Source organism: Euprymna scolopes, chromosome 13 (genome assembly GCF_053919585.1).
Source record: "Euprymna scolopes isolate OS-2025 chromosome 13, ASM5391958v1, whole genome shotgun sequence".
Classification (NCBI taxonomy): Eukaryota; Metazoa; Mollusca; class Cephalopoda; order Sepiida; family Sepiolidae; genus Euprymna; species Euprymna scolopes.
Genome location: NC_136494.1, coordinates 4,483,719 through 4,501,990, shown reverse-complemented (window position 1 = coordinate 4,501,990; position 18,272 = coordinate 4,483,719). Strand labels below are relative to the sequence as shown.

At 35.0% G+C, this 18,272-nt stretch overlaps 2 protein-coding genes across 3 annotated transcripts in view; one reads left to right on the top strand and one right to left on the bottom strand.

Moving 5' to 3' along the window:
* Positions 1-896, bottom strand: part of LOC145291921 (cilia- and flagella-associated protein 53-like) — a 32,313-nt gene extending 31,417 nt beyond the window's left edge. Inside the window, exon 1 of the mRNA XM_080137771.1 lies at positions 625-896. Within this exon, the coding sequence (XP_079993897.1) occupies positions 625-723 (99 nt within the window). The 5' untranslated portion in view covers positions 724-896. The remainder of the gene's footprint in view (positions 1-624) is intronic.
* A 73-nt stretch (positions 897-969) lies between these two features.
* LOC145291922 (SKA complex subunit 1-like) overlaps positions 970-18,272 on the top strand; it is a 90,667-nt gene continuing 73,364 nt past the window's right edge. Inside the window, exons 1-3 of one of the 2 annotated variants that reach the window (XM_080137773.1) lie at positions 970-1,034; positions 12,241-12,464; positions 17,062-17,177. In XM_080137773.1, coding sequence (XP_079993899.1) covers positions 12,249-12,464; positions 17,062-17,177 — 332 coding nt within the window. In that variant the 5' untranslated portion in view covers positions 970-1,034; positions 12,241-12,248. Of the gene's footprint in view, positions 1,035-12,206; positions 12,465-17,061; positions 17,178-18,272 lie in introns of those variants that run through there. The other variant, XM_080137772.1, reaches the window with a different exon arrangement.

The following is an 18,272-nucleotide window of genomic DNA, read 5'->3' as shown; positions in this document are numbered from 1 at the left end:
TTTCTATAATAGTCAACCATATAGGAGCCTATTCGTGACCAGAAACACACACAGACGTTCAACTTATATAATATATATATATATATATATATATATATATATATTTCTTTTAGTCTGTCTATCCTTTGTACTTTTCTGTTTTGTTTTTTTTTTTGTTTTTTTTTGTTAAATTTGTGCTTAGTTTTGTATTAAATACTAATCCTATTAATCCGGAAATGTGCTTCAAACAGATACCATAAAACTTAGTTCACTGCATCTTATCATCACAAAGGTCCATACAAAATTTCAGCTAGATCAGTCCAGTAGTTTCCGAGATAAAATAGAACGACAAAAGTAAAAGAAAGAAAATAAACAAACTACCTTAATAATTTCATAAATAAAATAAAGTTTTATTTATTTTATTTTGTTGTTGTTATTATTATTATTTATTTATTTATTATTTTTATTATTATTTTGGCAACTCTTATATTTTGGTATAAGCCGGCGGTTTCCGTCATTTGCCGAGCATTGCCGAGGGAGACTCACAGAAAACAGGCTTTAAACTGCAGAAGTATCCCCACACAAACACATAAATAAATAATAAAAATAAAAAAAAAGAAGAAAAAAACTTTCAAAACTACATACCATACCATATGAATGGGCTTGAGGTCCTCTAATTACGCGATGACGAATTCTCCTTTTCGGTTGTACCGGTTCCAGAATCTTCATTGTACTAGCCAACATGTTTGCTTCAGTGCTTGTTTTTAGACAAATCGTTTTTATTGCTTATTCTTTCCTTTTTTTTTAATGATTTACATCGTTTTGTTGTTGTTTTTCGTTTTTCAGTGTTGTTTTTATCTCCTAGTTACATCGCATGGACATTGACAACTGATTACTAAGGAAGTGACGCCATAATCACGTGAATATATTTACATTGACAACCGGTTACTAAGGAAGTGACGTCATAAATCTCGTTAAAGTCTCGTTGTTGAGCGCCAAGTTCAAATTATTTTCATATATGAATTATTCGAGCGTGGATTATTTTTTTTGCTGAGGTAAAAACACAGTTTTTTTTTACAAATTTTATTTAACGGATATTTTTTATGTGAAAGTGCACTGGGGGACCACCAGAAGATTTACCTTTAAGAAGTTGGGGTTTGTATTACTGTACACATAGATTCGAAAAAGTTGTCAAAAAAACAAATATATAACAAATAAATGTTATCAAAGGCAAGATAAGTCACTTTTCTACCAAACTGGATATAATTTTCGTGTTTTTATTAAATGTAACATGTTTATTCAGCTCGAAAAGCATACAGTGTTTACCGATGTATTGGAAAATTCAAAATGGCGCCGGACGCTCTCTTTAACACGGTAAGTTCGGGAAAAGGTATTATAAATAATAAACCAGACAAAATACTGTTAGAAACTCGCTCAATATATGTTACCGTAACATAGTTTGACATATATTCGGTGGGTTTTTAATAGTATTTTGTCTAGTTTATTATTTGTAACACCTTTTCCCAAACTTACCGTGTTAAAGAGAGAATCAGACGCCATCTTGAATTTTCCTATACATCGGTAAACACTATGTTTTTCGAGCTGAATAAACATGTTACATTGAATAAAAACACAAAAAATATATCCAATTTGGTAGAAAAGTAACTTCTCTTGCCTTTGATAACATTTATTTGTTATATATTTGTTTTTTGACAACTTTTTCGAATCTGTGTACAGTAATACAAACCCTGGTTTTAAAACGATCACGTTGGTAAAACTTGCGGAGAATGCGGTTGTTGTAAAAATGAAACGGAAATTTAAATTTTCTCCGTTTTAATATTTTTTTTTTTGTGCTCTCCAAAAACGAAAGTAATCAAAACAATAACATTCAACAATCGTACTTTTTATGTTTATATATAAAAAAAAAAAAAGGAAGATTTTTTTTATATATAAAAATAACATTGATTAATTTTTACGACGTACCCCAGCGTATTATAAACACCCTAACTTCCTCATGTTAAGAGCGGATTTCGGAATAAACACCTCCCCCACCTCGAAAGCCGTTCTTAACATGGGGAGGTTGGAGGGGGCGTATTCATAAAGCCGTTCTTAACATGGGATGTTTATAATACGCTGGGGCACGTCGTAAAAATTAACCATACAATTTGATTACCAAAAACGAAATAATTTAATTTTTAAACGAAAAAATTCAATTTGGTTTACACAAGTCCAACTCGCTGTTCCGTTCACATCGGAGATGTCGACTTTTATAAGTTTTCGGGTATGCTTACAACGAATAAACATCCACAACTTCTCCATGTTAAGAACGGCTTTCTGAATAGACACCTTAACTGTCAGCATACGCGAAAACCTATAAAGTTGACATGTCGAATGTGAACGATGAGTTGGACGTAATGTAAAAATGTACCGAATTTAAAACGGGACGAAATTTAAATTTCCGTTCCATTTTTACAAGAACCGTAAAACAGCACATTTTCCGCAAGTTTTACCGGGGTTTACTCCTCGGAATTTCCCGTCAATCATGGATCGGGCGCGACTGAATTAAGTCGGGCGTTGGACATCGGATTAAGTCGGGCGTTGTTGTTCAAATGTTGAAACGCTAAATCGACTTTTTATTTTCTTTGTTTTTTTTTTTATGTAATTTTTTTTTGGGGGGGGGTGATGGTAGGAGGTATTTTTTTCGGTATTATTATACAAACACCGTGACAGCGAATTAACCCTAACCCTAACCCTAACCTTAACCCTAACCCTAACGCTGTCACGGTGTTTGTATAATAATACCTTTTTTTCTGTTCATTTATTTATTTGTTTATTTATTTGTTTACTTCAATGAGCGTTTGATCAGCCAATGACAAAGCACTATCGAAATGGAAACAGACGACGACTTTCGAATGGGAAGAAATTGAACGAAAAAATCAAAACAAATTTAGCTTCAAACTCCCAACAACAAAAAAATAAATGAAATTAAAATAAAAAGATAACGGCAAGCATGGGAATTAATTTATGCTCTTTCGAAAAAGAAATGAAAACACCAGAGAAGACAATCTCATATTGTCAGGAGTGCTATCAAAACAAATGAGGTGCAAATTCGTACTGAAATGTTAAGAATGGTTTCTCGTGGAGATGATGCATGCACAAATGCGCAGTGCAGACGGTGGATCTCCTTACGCATTGGGTCGTTTTTCGCCCGATCCAACTTGGAGATTCCCACAATAATAAAAAATCATTTTTTTGTGGGCATATGAAATGGCTACCCTGAAAGGAATGCGGTATTATTTCAGAACACATATATACAAATTGCAGTTTTAGAGGAACGAAAATATGAGTAATATACGGGGACATAGGTGACAGTACACCGTCTGCACGAATGTCGTTTGATTGGCTATTGAAAATGGCGTAATTATGGTAAAAGAGTTTAAAAATTAAAATGAAACAACATTAGAAAACATTTTTTATTAAATGATTTGGCGTCGTTTTACTATACACATAGATTCGAAAAGTTGTCACCCCCCCCCCAAATATATAACAAATAAATGTTATCAAAGGCAAGATAAATTACTTTTCTACCTAACTGGATATGTTTTTAGTGTTTTTATTTAATGTAAAATATTTATTCAGCTCGAAAAACAGTGTTTACCGATGTATTTGAAAATTACAAATGGCGCCAGACTGTCTGTTGAACACTGTAAGTTTGGAAAAAGGGGTTAAAAATAAAAAAACTAGACAAAATACTGTTAGAAACTCGCTCAATATATGTTACCGTGACATAAGCTGACATATATTCGGTATTTAAAATTATTTTAAAAGTAATTTTCAATTATTTTTATTGTATTGACGGATTTGCAATTTGAAAAAAAAAAAAAAAAAAAAAGACTAAAATGGAATGAAATTTAAATTTCCGTTCCGTTTTCAAAACAACCCCAAAACAGAACATTCTCTAGTTTTACCAAATTAATGTTGACGTTTGACTTAAAACATTTAAAAAAATCTCATTTCCAAAGAAGCCAGTCGGAATAAACCTTCAATTATACTAATTTCCCCTCAACACGTCATCTTTACGAGCTCGCAGAAACGATAGAAGTGCGAAGCTTGAAAAAAAACTAGGATTTTCACATTTTTTTACAGTACCTTATTAAATTGTTAGATAAAAAGTACAGATTAGTTAACCCCCCCCCTCCACCGCCTGTATAACGTTGAAAATTCTCTGACACCAAAGTAGTGGATGATTGAAAGTTGGATCTGGTGTTAAGGTTGCGAAATATTCTTAAATCGCGACCCCCCCCCCCGCTCTGTCAAGAATCAAGAAATCGAAGACTATAAATCATAAACCTGTACACCAGAACTCTAGAGAAGGTAACAAATATGAAGGTTCTCTAGAAGTAACTTCTCAAAACTTCTCATCAGAACTTCTCAAAGTGTCTCTGAAGTAAGCCACAGAAGGAGGAGCACTTTACCCACCCAAATAGTTCGGTGTGTAGTTAACAGAAGTACGCCAAGGTATTTAAGGCAAACGAGACGCCCCAAACGGACCCATTCAAAGATTCAACTCAAAGACTGCCACTCAAAAAAAAAAAAAAAACTCTCGCAGAAAGGAAGCAATGCTCTTAAGTAACAACTGTCACATATGCAAATCACTTCCAGCCAGCAGCAGGTATAAGCTAGAGCCAAAACATCACCAGGTCTTGCAAAGTTAAAAGAGAATCTGACTCTCCTCTGACCTCCAACCTTCTCAAGTTGTTTAACTTATTTTTCTCACAGTAAAGAATATGTTTCTAAATAATGTTATCATTTCAGCACGGTTCGAAGTATCCTTTCAAAAATAATAAAAAATAAAGCAGAAATATCCTTTTAAAAATAATCCAAATACTGATCGAAATTCACCCAATAAAGTGTTGCCGTTATTACTGGGCCAGTAGGAATATCCAAAATGTTGTTTAAATTCACCAACATTTTACGCATTATCAGCTACATCATCATTTTGGGCATACTTTTTACAGCAACCACTAGTTGCTTTAATTGAACCAGGGAAGCAGCGGTTTTTGGGGGTTTTTTTTTTTTGTTTATTGTTTAATTTTATTAATTAGAGACCTCTGTACATTTTTTTTTTTTTTTTTTTTTTTTTGAAAATTTGTGCTAAAATCAAATTGACCCCCTCACCCCCCTCCCGCTAGGAATAAACCTCTGTTGATAATTAAAATAATTTTAAGTTGTAGTTAAATTTGCTATTTTATAATTGCCAGTATTCATTTTTTATATTCTATAAAAATATTTTTTAAAAATTGCAAAACTTTACTCAAAAATCTGTTTAAAACTTCATATCGCGGAATATTGAGATTTTATTTTATTTAAATGTTTTAAAAATTAATTATTTTTTAGAAGTCTGTTTTTTTGTTGTTGTAATTTAACTAATTATGATATATATTATTGAGAAAAAATGTTTTTTTTTTTTCTTTTTAAATTTCATAAACATTTTCTTTTACTTACGTTCAAGGCACATCGCCACTTGGACATAAGGGGCTACTATTTGGGACCGTGCTTAGGAATGGTAAACAAGATGCTGGTTTACATTACATTTGAACTTCTGCGTGTCAGTACAGTCAGGAAAGCAGGTAGTAGGAAGAGAACTCCAAAGTCTAGCTATTTGAAGGAAGAAATTATTAGAGTAAAAATCTTTCTGGCATTTAGGGACCTCAACAGTGAAGAGGTGAGATTTTGTTGCTAAGCGGATTTGTCAGGGATATGTATGTCAAGGGGGCACAATAATATTGATTTTATGTCTATTTTTTATTTACAAATTCCAGGTAAGTAAATAAGTAATGGGTTTATATATATATATATACATATATATATATCTATATATATATATATATGTGTGTATGCATCTTATAATATAAAGCTGAACGTCTGTGTGTGTGTCTGGTCACGAATAGGCTCCTATATGGTTGACTATTATAGAAAACTGATCATATAATGATAGAAGATGCATCGAAACACAGGAATGGGTATGTTTGATCTAGCATAATGATGATTCATTAAAATTGTTGGGTCTGCGTACGTGCCTGGTCCACAAAGTATGGAAATAAAAAATTAAAAAAAAACGTTTACAAGTGTTTTTGATATAGATGTATATAATAATACTTTGATAAGTATGTTTTAACTTAAATAGGGATGGTATAATAAAATTGTGGGGTCTGTGTTCGCGCCTAGCCTCCATAGAATGGAAATAGGCACAAACTTTAATAAAGACTTTTCATATCTATCTGCGTAAGTATACTTTGATAATTATGTTTCAGTTTGAAGAAATATGGTATAATAAAATTATGGGGTGTTCGTGCGCGCCTGACCTCCATAGAATGGAAATATGTCACAAAGTTTAACAAGGTTTTTTTAATATAGATCCACAGAATATTGTGATAAGTGTTTCAGTGTGAACAGGTATGGTATAATAAATTATGGGGTTTATCTATTTTATTTTTACTTTCATCATATTTTGCTTTGGTTTTGATACCCCCAAATTCGAACCTATCTCTTTACAACCCTTCCTTTTCATAACCTATCATCTATAAATATAAAAGTGAAAATGTATGTATGTGTGTTCGCTTTTTCTGTATGTCTACCAAAGGCTTTTTTCAGAGAAGCAGTCGGTCGCTTCACAACTTTTAAAAACTTTTTATATCACATATAAATCGTAATATCTCAGAGTTAACAACGAAGCTTGCCTGTCTATTTAATTTGCTCGATTTCGGGAAGATAAATATTCAACATTTGTCGCTCACCGCATGTGGGTTAGTCTTTTTCCTATAACATGTTGGGGGAAAAAACAAAAAGCATTCAGCAGTAAATACTATCCCGCAGTCAAACCTGACCTCATTAACTCATTAAAACGGGCATCTGCTAAATTCAACTAATTAAATAAATTCAAACGTGTTTCCGTTAGCATATCGCGGTGGGGCAATGGTTAACATCACACTTTTTTTTTTCACACTTTAATTTACAACTTTGCCTCAACGGTTCGGGTTCGATCCTCATACTTACTTTTTTTTTTAACCCCCCCATCTCCACCCCCGGAGTTTCCACACACACCTCCAAACACCCGGGCAACGCCGGGTACCCCTCGCTAGTACTTTCATAAATCAGAGTCCATTTTCTGTAGGCTGTTTTTGAACCCAGTCAACGACGGGTACTTTTTCTAGTATATATGTATAATGAGTACTTTGCTATGTCAGTGCAAAATTGAATGCCTACTGGAGAAAACATGAATGCCTACTTGAGTGTTTAAGATTAAGATTCAATAAAATAAATTGAATTTAGGTAAATATGGTAGCGGTAAAATTTTATTTAGACTTTTTTCAAATTATTATATATTAGCAGCGGGTACCCGGCGTTGCCCGGGTGTTTTTGGGTGTGTGTGTGGTCAGGCGGGGTGGGGGGTGTTAATGAAAACCTAAGAATAAGTGAAGTAAAAAACCCCAAAAACAGAAAAACAAACGTGAAAAATAACCCCCTCCCCCCCCCCAAAAAAACACGTGAAAAATGGCTTAAATAACCCTGCTTCAATATTAAAATTTAAAAAATCGAGGAAAAAAAAAAGAAAGACATCTCACACCACGATTCGAACCCAAAACATTTATATAATGAGGCAGCGCTCTAAGTAACTGAGCTTAGACGACGTCGCCGGAATTGTGTCGCTTTTTCAAATATTTAAAGTAAATCAGGTTACGACGTCGTATGACGCATGCGTAGAAGCTAACTCGTCATAAGAGGAGGGTTTTTGCTGACTCCCCCCCCCCCTGTAGAAAAGTGATGATTTCAGGGTGAATAAATTAACGTTTTTGGCCAATTTTTCGATATTTGTCGGGCGAAGGTTGGAAGTTTAAAATGATACCGATCTGGCGAAAATCCGTGACCCGTGTGGAAAGTTTTTGCGAGACAAACAAACACATACATTTTCGCTTTTATATTTATAGATAAATGTTATACAATAATTATTAAATAAAACGTTATAATTTTCTTTTTACGATGCTTCTACAGAATTTGAACCTAACCAAACGGACTTTTTCCAAAGTCAAGCTAAGGGATTTACTCCTATTTTAAACTAGGGGAATGGGAGCTTAGCTCACATTTCTCAAACGGTCCTAATTTTTTGTTGTGAAAGTGCCATTTTTACCTATTCACTTTTGCCATTTTTACTGAGCATACTATATATATATATATATATATATTAGCCTGGGTGCCAGGTGTGTGCGTTTAGCAAAAAAAAAAAAAAAGTAGTAGGCAGTACTATCACTTTTTTTCTGGCGCTTACAAGGCAGACAGGCTTGAACCCGTACCGCGAAGGAAGAAAAGAAAGTGAAAAAAAAAGTGACGCATTAGCTGTTGTGCTAAAAACGAATATCACATTTAAAATTAGGGCCGGTAATTAGTTTTTATGTTATTGAAAAGATACTTTTCAACATGTTTCATATAGTAATATAACACTGCGGCCATATTTGTCCATTTTTGCCAAATTATACTTTCCACATTAATATTTTACTTTAAAATGATGACTTCTGAGGTTTTCAGGTATGCTGAAAACGAATATTGCATTTAAATTTTCCGCAAATAAGTAGTTTTCCAAATATTAAGCAATGTAATTTTTGTTATAAGTGGTGGGCATTGTTGTACACCTTTTTCAGTGCAATCAGGATCGAAAAGGTCAAACTTAATTGACACCAAAATTTTAAAAACAAAATAACATTTCAGTGTTTTTTTTCTTTTTAATGTTTCTTTTTCTTTCTCTTTCTTTCTATCACTCTCAATTTCAGTTGCTTCACAACTTTCCCTAATAAAAAACAAAAAGAAGAGAGATATGAAACAGTTAAAATTGGGACCCAGAATAAGATGGGCCGCAGGCCTCAACTCTGAGTTAAAGAAAATGCTCTTTAAATGTTTAAACAAATTTCTATTTTGATAAAACAAAAAAAATGTCTGTTGCTTGTTTTATACTAACATTAAATTCCAGCATAACGATCCTGCTAGTAATGATAACAACAGAACGTGAAGAGCTACAAGCAGATGTGGCTGACATTGTATCAGACCCTTGATCTAAAGGGAGTGTGTGTCTATTGTGTAACTGTGGTTAACACCCAGCGAACTGGTTGCCGTGCTCAAGATCTAAAAACCATTCTAAAACCTCACAACACTGATACACCAAGTAACACAAAATCTCCCATGTTTGTGAATTGTGTTTTGGTCCAAAATGTTTTTATTTTATTTTTTGATAATAAAACAGGCTTTATCTTGAAAAGGTTTTATTTCTATTATTAGCTTGAAAAGGCCTTGAAAATATGAAAAATCTTTTGAAAAGGTCTTGAAAATCATATTCTTGATGTCCAGTAAAAATTTGTGTTTAAATATCTATATACATAAAAGCGAAAATGTATGTATGTGTGTATATTTGTGTGTCTGCTAAAAACTTTCGACAGACACGACGAAAATTCACAAACTCGGTATCATATCTGAGCCCCATCCTTCGCTTGAAAAATTGGCCAAAAACGTTCATTTTTTCATGCCGAAATCAACAATTTTTGACAGGGGGGGGGTCAACAAAAACGGTCTTCTCGTGACGACGAGCGGTTCTACGCATGCGCCAGGTTACGTCATGACCTGATTTACTTTAAATAGTTGAAAAACTGAACAAATTTCATGTACGTCGCGTTAGCTCAGTCGATTAGCGCGTTGGTTCATTATCTAAATGTTTTGGGTTCGAATCATGGTGTGAGATGTCTTCTTTTTTCTTTTTTTTTTTTTTTTTTTTTTTTTTTTTTTTTTTTCAATTTTTAAAATTTAAATATTGAACCAGTGTTATTTAAGCCATTTTTCACGTAACGTTCGTTTTTCTGTTTTTTTTTTTTTACTTCGCTTATCCACCCCCGACCACACACCCCAAAAACACCCGGGTACCCACCAATTTTTTAAATTTTAATATCGAAACAGGCTTATTTAAGGCATTTTTCATGTGTTCGTTTTTCTGTTTTCATCGTTTTTTTTTTTTTTTCTTTTTTTTACACAGTGATCACCATTTATCAAGGCCCGGAAGCCACTCAGGGATGAGGGTTATTGCAAGTACATTACGTTGCCTTATGTTAGTTTCTTTTGTGTTTATTTTTTTCACGCTTAAGTTTTAACGTTGTTTTCTTTTTTTACTTCGCTTATAACAAACAAACCTGGTCATTGTCGTCGTCGTAACGCTTGACGACTTCCAGGCATGCACCTGTCAATTTGGTTCTTACTTAAATAAATTCAAACATCTTTCAGTAACTCATTCTGGCTGGCCGATTTTATTTTCAAACTTCGCCTCAGGGCTTCCGGTTCGATCCTACCAACTTTTACCCCCCCCCCCCCCGGTTTCTTTTTTATTTAACACCAAACACACCTACAGACACCCGGGCAACGCCAGGTACCCCCACTAGTTAAAAATAAAATCGAAATAAATATTAAATTTTTTTTTTAAATATTAGAAATAAAATTAAAATAAATACTATGAAAATATTTTTAAATATTAAAAATAAAATCAAAATCGAAATACATTCTTCTGAAATTGCATCATATTATTTCCAATATTGTCAATACAAGAGTTATGTCCCTTTATCACAAAACTATCCGATGTCATCCATATACTTTACATATGTAGCTGAAGGTAGATTCCAAAGTAAAAAAAAAAACAGTGTTGACCAATTTACAATGAGGGAAGCAACAATATTTAATCACGCTTGGTTGATCAAATCTAAGTGGGTCAGGAATTGTAAATATGAACTAAAAATGATTCAAAATCACCGAATGAAAAAGTAGACAATAGTGTAATGGTGAGCTTAAGCTGTTCATAGTTAACAAGTTTTTTCGTGCGTTTTTGTAAATAACTGTATGGCCTTTAAAACTACTTCATAAAATAAAAAGATAAATCAATCTGTCGTCAGTTAGTCTTTTGGTTTATCATATCATTGTTCATACATCAAATTTTGTTTTGAAAACTTGAATTTTGTCTGGAGAAGGCCTTGAAAAACTTTAAAATGTTCTTAAAAATGGACATTGAAAATCTGTATGAACCCTGTAAAAAGTAGACCCTTAGCACTCCATTTTGTTTGTCACCATTTGATTGAATTATATTTCTTTCACCTTATCTCTCACGTTCTCTTTTCCTCTTTTTTTTGCCTTCCTTTTTCCTCTTATGACAGTTCTCTCTGAAAACTGAAAATATTAATTTTTCCATGATGAATAAATAAAACAATAAATGAAACTCAATTACTGCAAATATAATTGTAAATAATAAATTTAGATGCAATTTAAGGTTTCTGTTTCTGTAAACGTTGATACTTCATTAATTAAACATTTTTTTTTTTTTAACTTTAAAAGTTGGGAAATTCATCTCAATTTCCAGTTTTATTAATTTATGTATGACAAATTGAGGCACAACAAATGTATGACAACTGCTCCTGCCGATTCTCATCTGATATTTAGAAATAATTGTAAGGTTGGGGATCCACTCCAGGCTCACTTCAAATTCCTTAGACCCACTTGTGGTACTGAGGACCAGTATTTAGAAACACTGATTTAGACCGAGTCAATTTTTAAAAGCTGACTTTGCGAGGAACTCTACTCTTGTGTGTGTGTGTGTGGGGGGGGGTGCAAATAAATACAATAAATGAAACTCAATTGTTGCAAGTATAATTGTAAATAATAAATTTAGATGAAATTCATTAAAGAAGGTTTCTGTTTCTATAAAGATTGATATTTTATTAATTAAACATTTTTTTTTTTTTACTTTTCGTTTTTTTACATCATCCAAGTTTCTTTTGTTTTCTTTCTCTTCCACGCAGGCCCAGGCAGGATGGGAAATTAATCTCCATTTCCAGTTTTATTATTTATGTACGACAAATGTACGACAACTGCTCCTACTGATTCATATCTGATATTTTGACTTTTTTTTTCAGATTTGGGGAATATTTAAAAAAGCCAAATGAAAAGAAAATTTTTTTTAAATGATTTTTTTTTTTACAGTAAAACAATCGTTTTCAGTCTTCACTGTATTCTCATTCGCTGCCAGACACTCAATAACCCTTAACCTTGAGTAGCATTTCGACCTTAATAAACAGTGCCGCATAGGTACATGAAAAAAAACCCACATCATTTTTACTTTATTTTGTCATTGTCTGCCAGATATTTTTTTTCTGTTTATTAACATCCTTTTTTTTCTCGTTTCAGAATTGAAAATGGAATCCAAATCGTCTTTGTACGATCTTTACTCATATTTTGACAAAAAACTACAAGTGCTTTGTCTTTCTATGGCCATGAAAAAGAATTCGGGTTCTGAATTGTCAGAGATGCGAATCGAAAGCCTCTTTTCACAAATGTCTGACTTAAAACTAAACTTGTCTCTCATCCGAAATAAACTTGAAGAACAGAAAAACCTGCTCGACAAAGCAAAGGTGAGTTTCATTTTTTTTATTTTTCAATTTTGACTTAAAAATTTGTTAATTGTTTATTGGAACAAAAATGTGCAAGAATTTAAAATACTTAAAAAAAAAAAGATCCTATTTAAAAAAAATTTAATTACGAAATTAAATCCACCAGAATGCATCTTCATTTTTTCTTTCTTTTTTTTGTAAATCGTTTTAGTTTTTTGAACTTCTATCTTTTCACCATTAACAAGTCTATTTCTGCTCCATTGTTACGTTTATGATTGGTGCTCGACTGAGCTTCAATCTATGGTTCCTCTCCTCCCTGTAAATCTTTCGCAGCAAATACTCATCTACCTACAACAACTGTCAACAATTTCTCTCACTCTCTATCTGTTCATAAACTAAACGAAAATTCCATGAGCAGAGTTTCTTTCTTAGAACTGTCTCTGAAACACAATACCATGGGATTGCTTCCCAGCTGACTATAATGTGGCTGTTTTCAAGTCTAATGTAAAAATAAGTTCTTGTTGAGCCGTGCTTTTATATAGTTAAACCATATCCAAGTTCCACCATATCTGATCGTCACAGTATTTTCTCATTGTTTACCTAACACTCATTAACCCTTATCCTCAAGTGGCTCCCAGACCTCGATAAGCGATGCCCCCAAGTAAAAAAGGAAAAAAATAAAAAGTTGAAAATGAAAAGAGTTCAATTTTAAAAAAATTGAAAATAATTCAGAATTATTATTTTACTCATCTTCACCCCTAACAAGGCATATTGCGACTTGGACGCAAGGGGGCCACTAATTGGGAAATTAGAAATGAGAAGGGTAAGGATGTTTGTTTACGTTACATTTGAACTTCTGCATATCAGTATAGTTTGAGAAGCAGGTAGCAGGAAGAGAATTCCAAAGTCTAGCTGTTCGAGTGAAGTAGAAAGGTTTCTGGCATTTAGGGACCTCAACAGTGAAGAGGTGTGATTTTGTTGCTAAGTAGATTTGTCGGGGATTTGTACGTCGAGGAGGCACAAGTGCAATGCATTCATTCCATTAAAATATTTGTGAAACGTACACAGGGATACCTGAGAATTATTCCTTCAAACTCCTTGGCTTAGCATTCACAGGAAATATGAACTGGAACAAATACATGGAGGACATTGCGAAGGAAGGTTGGCTCCCTTTATCCTGCTAGAAAACTACTTACACCTGAGAGTATCTTGTACCTCTACAAAGCCACCATTCGTCTGTGCATGGAGTATTCTTGCCACATCTGGGCTGGTGCGTCTACCACTAGCCTCTCCCTCTTGGATATGGTCCAAAAATGGGTCTCCAATCTAATAGGTCCCACTTTGTCAACTAAGCTCCAATCCCTATCCCATTGCCGCAGTTCTCCCAGGACCAAAAGACAGAAGTGGTCAACAGCAGAAACAGGTATGTCGTCACTGTAAATGCTATGTTATATGTTTTGACATGCATACACCAACACTTAGACGAATCACGGGCTAAAATAGACACTAAGGATTAGAGGACAGTCTGTTACACAACATACATGCAAACATATGGTCCGTTTATAAGAATACACAGACATTTAGTAGTGCCATGTATGGACATTAAACACAGTACAATTCAATTATATACACATATATAGAACCTCTCCGTGACGCAAAATATCACAAACGCAAACACGTGTAAACACACGTACGATTTAACTGTATGCACACGTACATTAATTTGGTACCAATATACACTCGGTCATATAGACATTCTCCCCCACCCCCACAACGTAACATACGGTCACCAAACTTTTTTACTGCAGGCCGGACAACTGAAAGACTGACGAACGCGAGCTGCATAATCATTCTGTTCAATACTTGAAAGCCAGAACAGAAGCTCTGGGAAAAAAGACGCAAAACTAAGTTTAGCATTCCATGTTAATCATGGGTGATGCACGGACAATAAACAAAGACGAAAGCAACTAACATTTTTATTTACAAAAAAGTTATCAAGGAAAGCAGCAACAGCAAAAGATAGTTACATCAGACATAATGTGCACACATATGCGAATCTTACAAACTAAGCAGCAAAAAAGGTTAGATTTGTGGATCTTTTTTTAGTTACCATAATGAAGGGTGGAGAAAATAGTCTGAAAATGAAAAAGACATTGAATTAGAAACGTAATCAAAATCCTGTTAAAACACAAGAAAAGCAGAGGATTTAGAGATCACTGGTGAAGCTATGGCTCACCAAAGGTAGGGGAAAACTGGGAGAAATGAAATGCCGAATTTAAAGAACAAAGCAATCAGAAAGTCTCCGCAAGCATGAAAATTTCCTAATATTTTAAACATAATATTCAAATTGAAATTTTATCACAAAGTTTTGTGTTCCATACATTTTATCAAGCAAATTCAAGTATCATTGGTGGGTGTATGAACTGATATCGTGGGCCTAATTTGGCCTGCGGGCCGTAGTTTGATGACACCAATTGTCTACATAAATTTCAATGAATGACTTTTAAATGTGATTTGGGAAATCATTAATCAATATCAGGAAGATAATTACATGTGAAATGAATCCTTGAGGCACATCGGCCTTGATAGTGTGTGCAGATTTTTGTTTAACAATGATTACTTCAATTACTTTATCAGAGAAAAAGGATTTGGTGGTTTTGAATAAACTTCCTGATATTCTAAAAGTGTATGAAGTAAAAATTTCTGCCAAATCCTATCTAACGCCTTTCATATGTCAAGAGCTATTGCTCTAGAACCATATCCTCCTCTAATAGATGCATTGATCCTGTGTGATATTACAGTCAGCACATCAGTTGTTGATCTTGCAGGATAAAATTAATATTGTTAATTTCTTTTTGCTGAAGTAGTTGACAACTTCTTGATTTGACACATATTCAAACGACTTTCTGATGACGCACAGGAGATTGATTGGTCTGTACTGAGATGCAGAAGACCAATCTCCAATATTTTTGAATACTAGGCAGGTTGACAGTTTTCCAACGTGATCGGAAGCATTTCTTGCTTAAAAAACGATTGAACAGCTTTGTAAGGATAAGAGATAGTTCACTCTAGTTGAATGTTGTTAGACTAGTTGTCTTGCTGCAGGTTCTTGATAAGTTTGGCAACATCTTGAACATGGAGGTCGCTCAGAGTGGTTAGTCGTAGAAGAAAATTTGAGAGGTAAACAGTTCTGATCACAAAGAGTAAAATTCGATGCAAAATTCTTTGTAAAAAGTTTGGCTTTATCAAATGCTTGTAACATAGCGTGGATGTGTGCATGTGAAGTGACATCACCGGCAAAAAAAAAAAGAGAAAGATCTCTGGAGAGACAAGGTCACGTTTGAGATCTGTGGAGAGAAAAGGTCACGTTTGAGATTTGGAGAGACGAGGTCACGTTTGAGATTTGGAGAGACAAGGTCACGTTTGAGATCTGTGGAGAGACGAGGTCACGTTTGAGATCTGTGGAGAGACGAGGTCACGTTTGAGATCTGTGGAGAGACGAGGTCACGTCCGAGATCTGTGGAGAGACGAGGTCACGTCCGAGATCTGTGGAGAGACGAGGTCACGTCCGAGATCTGTGGAGAGACGAGGTCACGTCCGAGATCTGTGGAGAGACGAGGTCACGTCCGAGATCTGTGGAGAGACGAGGTCACGTCCGAGATCTGTGGAGAGACGAGGTCACGTCCGAGATCTGTGGAGAGACGAGGTCACGTCCGAGATCTGTGGATAGACGAGGTCACGTCCGAGATCTGTGGATAGACGAGGTCACGTCCGAGATCTGTGGATAGACGAGGTCACGTCCGAGATCTGTGGATAGACGAGGTCACGTCCGAGATCTGTGGATAGACGAGGTCACGTCCGAGATCTGTGGATAGACGAGGTCACGTCCGAGATCTGTGGATAGACGAGGTCACGTCCGAGATCTGTGGATAGACGAGGTCACGTCCGAGATCTGTGGATAGACGAGGTCACGTCCGAGATCTGTGGATAGACGAGGTCACGTCCGAGATCTGTGGATAGACGAGGTCACGTCCGAGATCTGTGGATAGACGAGGTCACGTCCGAGATCTGTGGATAGACGAGGTCACGTCCGAGATCTGTGGATAGACGAGGTCACGTCCGAGACTTCTGGAGAGACAAGATAACGTTTGAGACCTCTTGATTTAGCAGCCCCAACTTTACAATTGACCTCCAACAATTTCTAATTGTGAAAGTCCTTTATAAAACGTTACTGAGATAAATTTTTTACCCTAATTTAACATAGCTCATGCTGGATTGGAAAATGTTTTTAATGTGTATCTGGTGTAGTTTCTGAGATTTGTTTGACCAAATAGTAGACAACTTTTTATATTTTATGTAAATTCGTCTGATGGTGGCTTTCATTGCTATTGATCTGAAGCATGGTTTGGGTTAGTGCTAGGTGGTCCACCATTTCTCTTAGTTTATTGTTAATCACCTGACATGCCCCTACTGAGAAATGGAAACAGGGTTGCTCAGGTATTTTTTGTAGGACACACCTGACCGTGTGTCTAATTTTATTTTTGATAGGGGCCAAATAATGTTGGGAAAATATCTTGATTTAATCTGTTAAAAAAAACTTTTTTATTTACTTTTCCAGATCATAAAAAGCAAACTGCAGTCGACTCTTGAAACAGCAAATTATGCCAAAGAAAATATTGTACCACATTTACCGAAGAATGTTCCAACCCAAGCTGATGTTGCTGATGCAGAAAGGTAAAATGGTTTCATAACTTTTACATTCGTTTCACTTCAATTTTTGAATTGTTTCCACCTGTTTCATTACAAAGTTAATTTTAAATGTGTAAACAGAAAATTTTTATAACTAATCCCCGGACTACATTGTAGTAGCAGTTCATCTGAACGACAAAGACCATCTGATCATTTTAGGGATGATGGCTGACTCGTACTTGGAGTTTTGTTTAATGCGAAGTTTGTTTGTGCAAAGCCAACCTCACTTTTGTCTTAACCAGCCTGATCAAGCAGCAGGACAGGGTCAAGACAGCTTAAAACAAATGCGGTGTACGAACTGCCAGGAGTGTAGACGTCCTCTTACAGCACCTGGTATTCCAAAATGACCTATCTGGTACTGGCCAGACTCAACATTGCTTAACTTGGGTGATTGAACCAGAACCGATGTGTCAACGTGATTGTGCCGTATATTATTTCTACCATACAATTCCATGTGAACAAACCTCCACTTTTTGTCGTTGTCTCCATCCTGAGATGTTTCTCCTCCCCTGCTCTTTCTAGGGACACAGACCGAACCTACATGAGGCATCTCATTACACCTCAGGGATGTCCATAGAAGGCAGTTCTGGTGCTACCAGGTCAGGCTGTCTGAAGACATTGGCTTCCTGAGACGAAATGCACCTAACATTGATGCATTTTGTTTTTCGACTTCTTTTTGCAAAACTTATGTTCTGCAAAACAAAAACCAAAAAACGGAAAACAACAACCCACCTTCCCCACCCCCTTTTCCTTCTTTTCACCTTTCTCTTTTTATTTCCCCCACCTCCTGACAAGTTTCCTAACGTAAAATGTACCAAACATTAATACTGTAACCCTTTTCTCTCTCCCATTGCAAAACTCATTCATGTTCTGCAGGGCAGGCATCAAAAACGATAAAATCCACTACAAAACAACCAAACCAAACACTAAAAACTAGCGATTGAAGATAAAAGAACTTGAAGAATAAAAACCTTCTACAAAATAACTGGATGCAACATGAATACTATTTCCAAAGTAACTGGATTTGACATTGAATAACCTGAAAAAGGTTGATATGCCGTAAAACAAAACAATCAAACC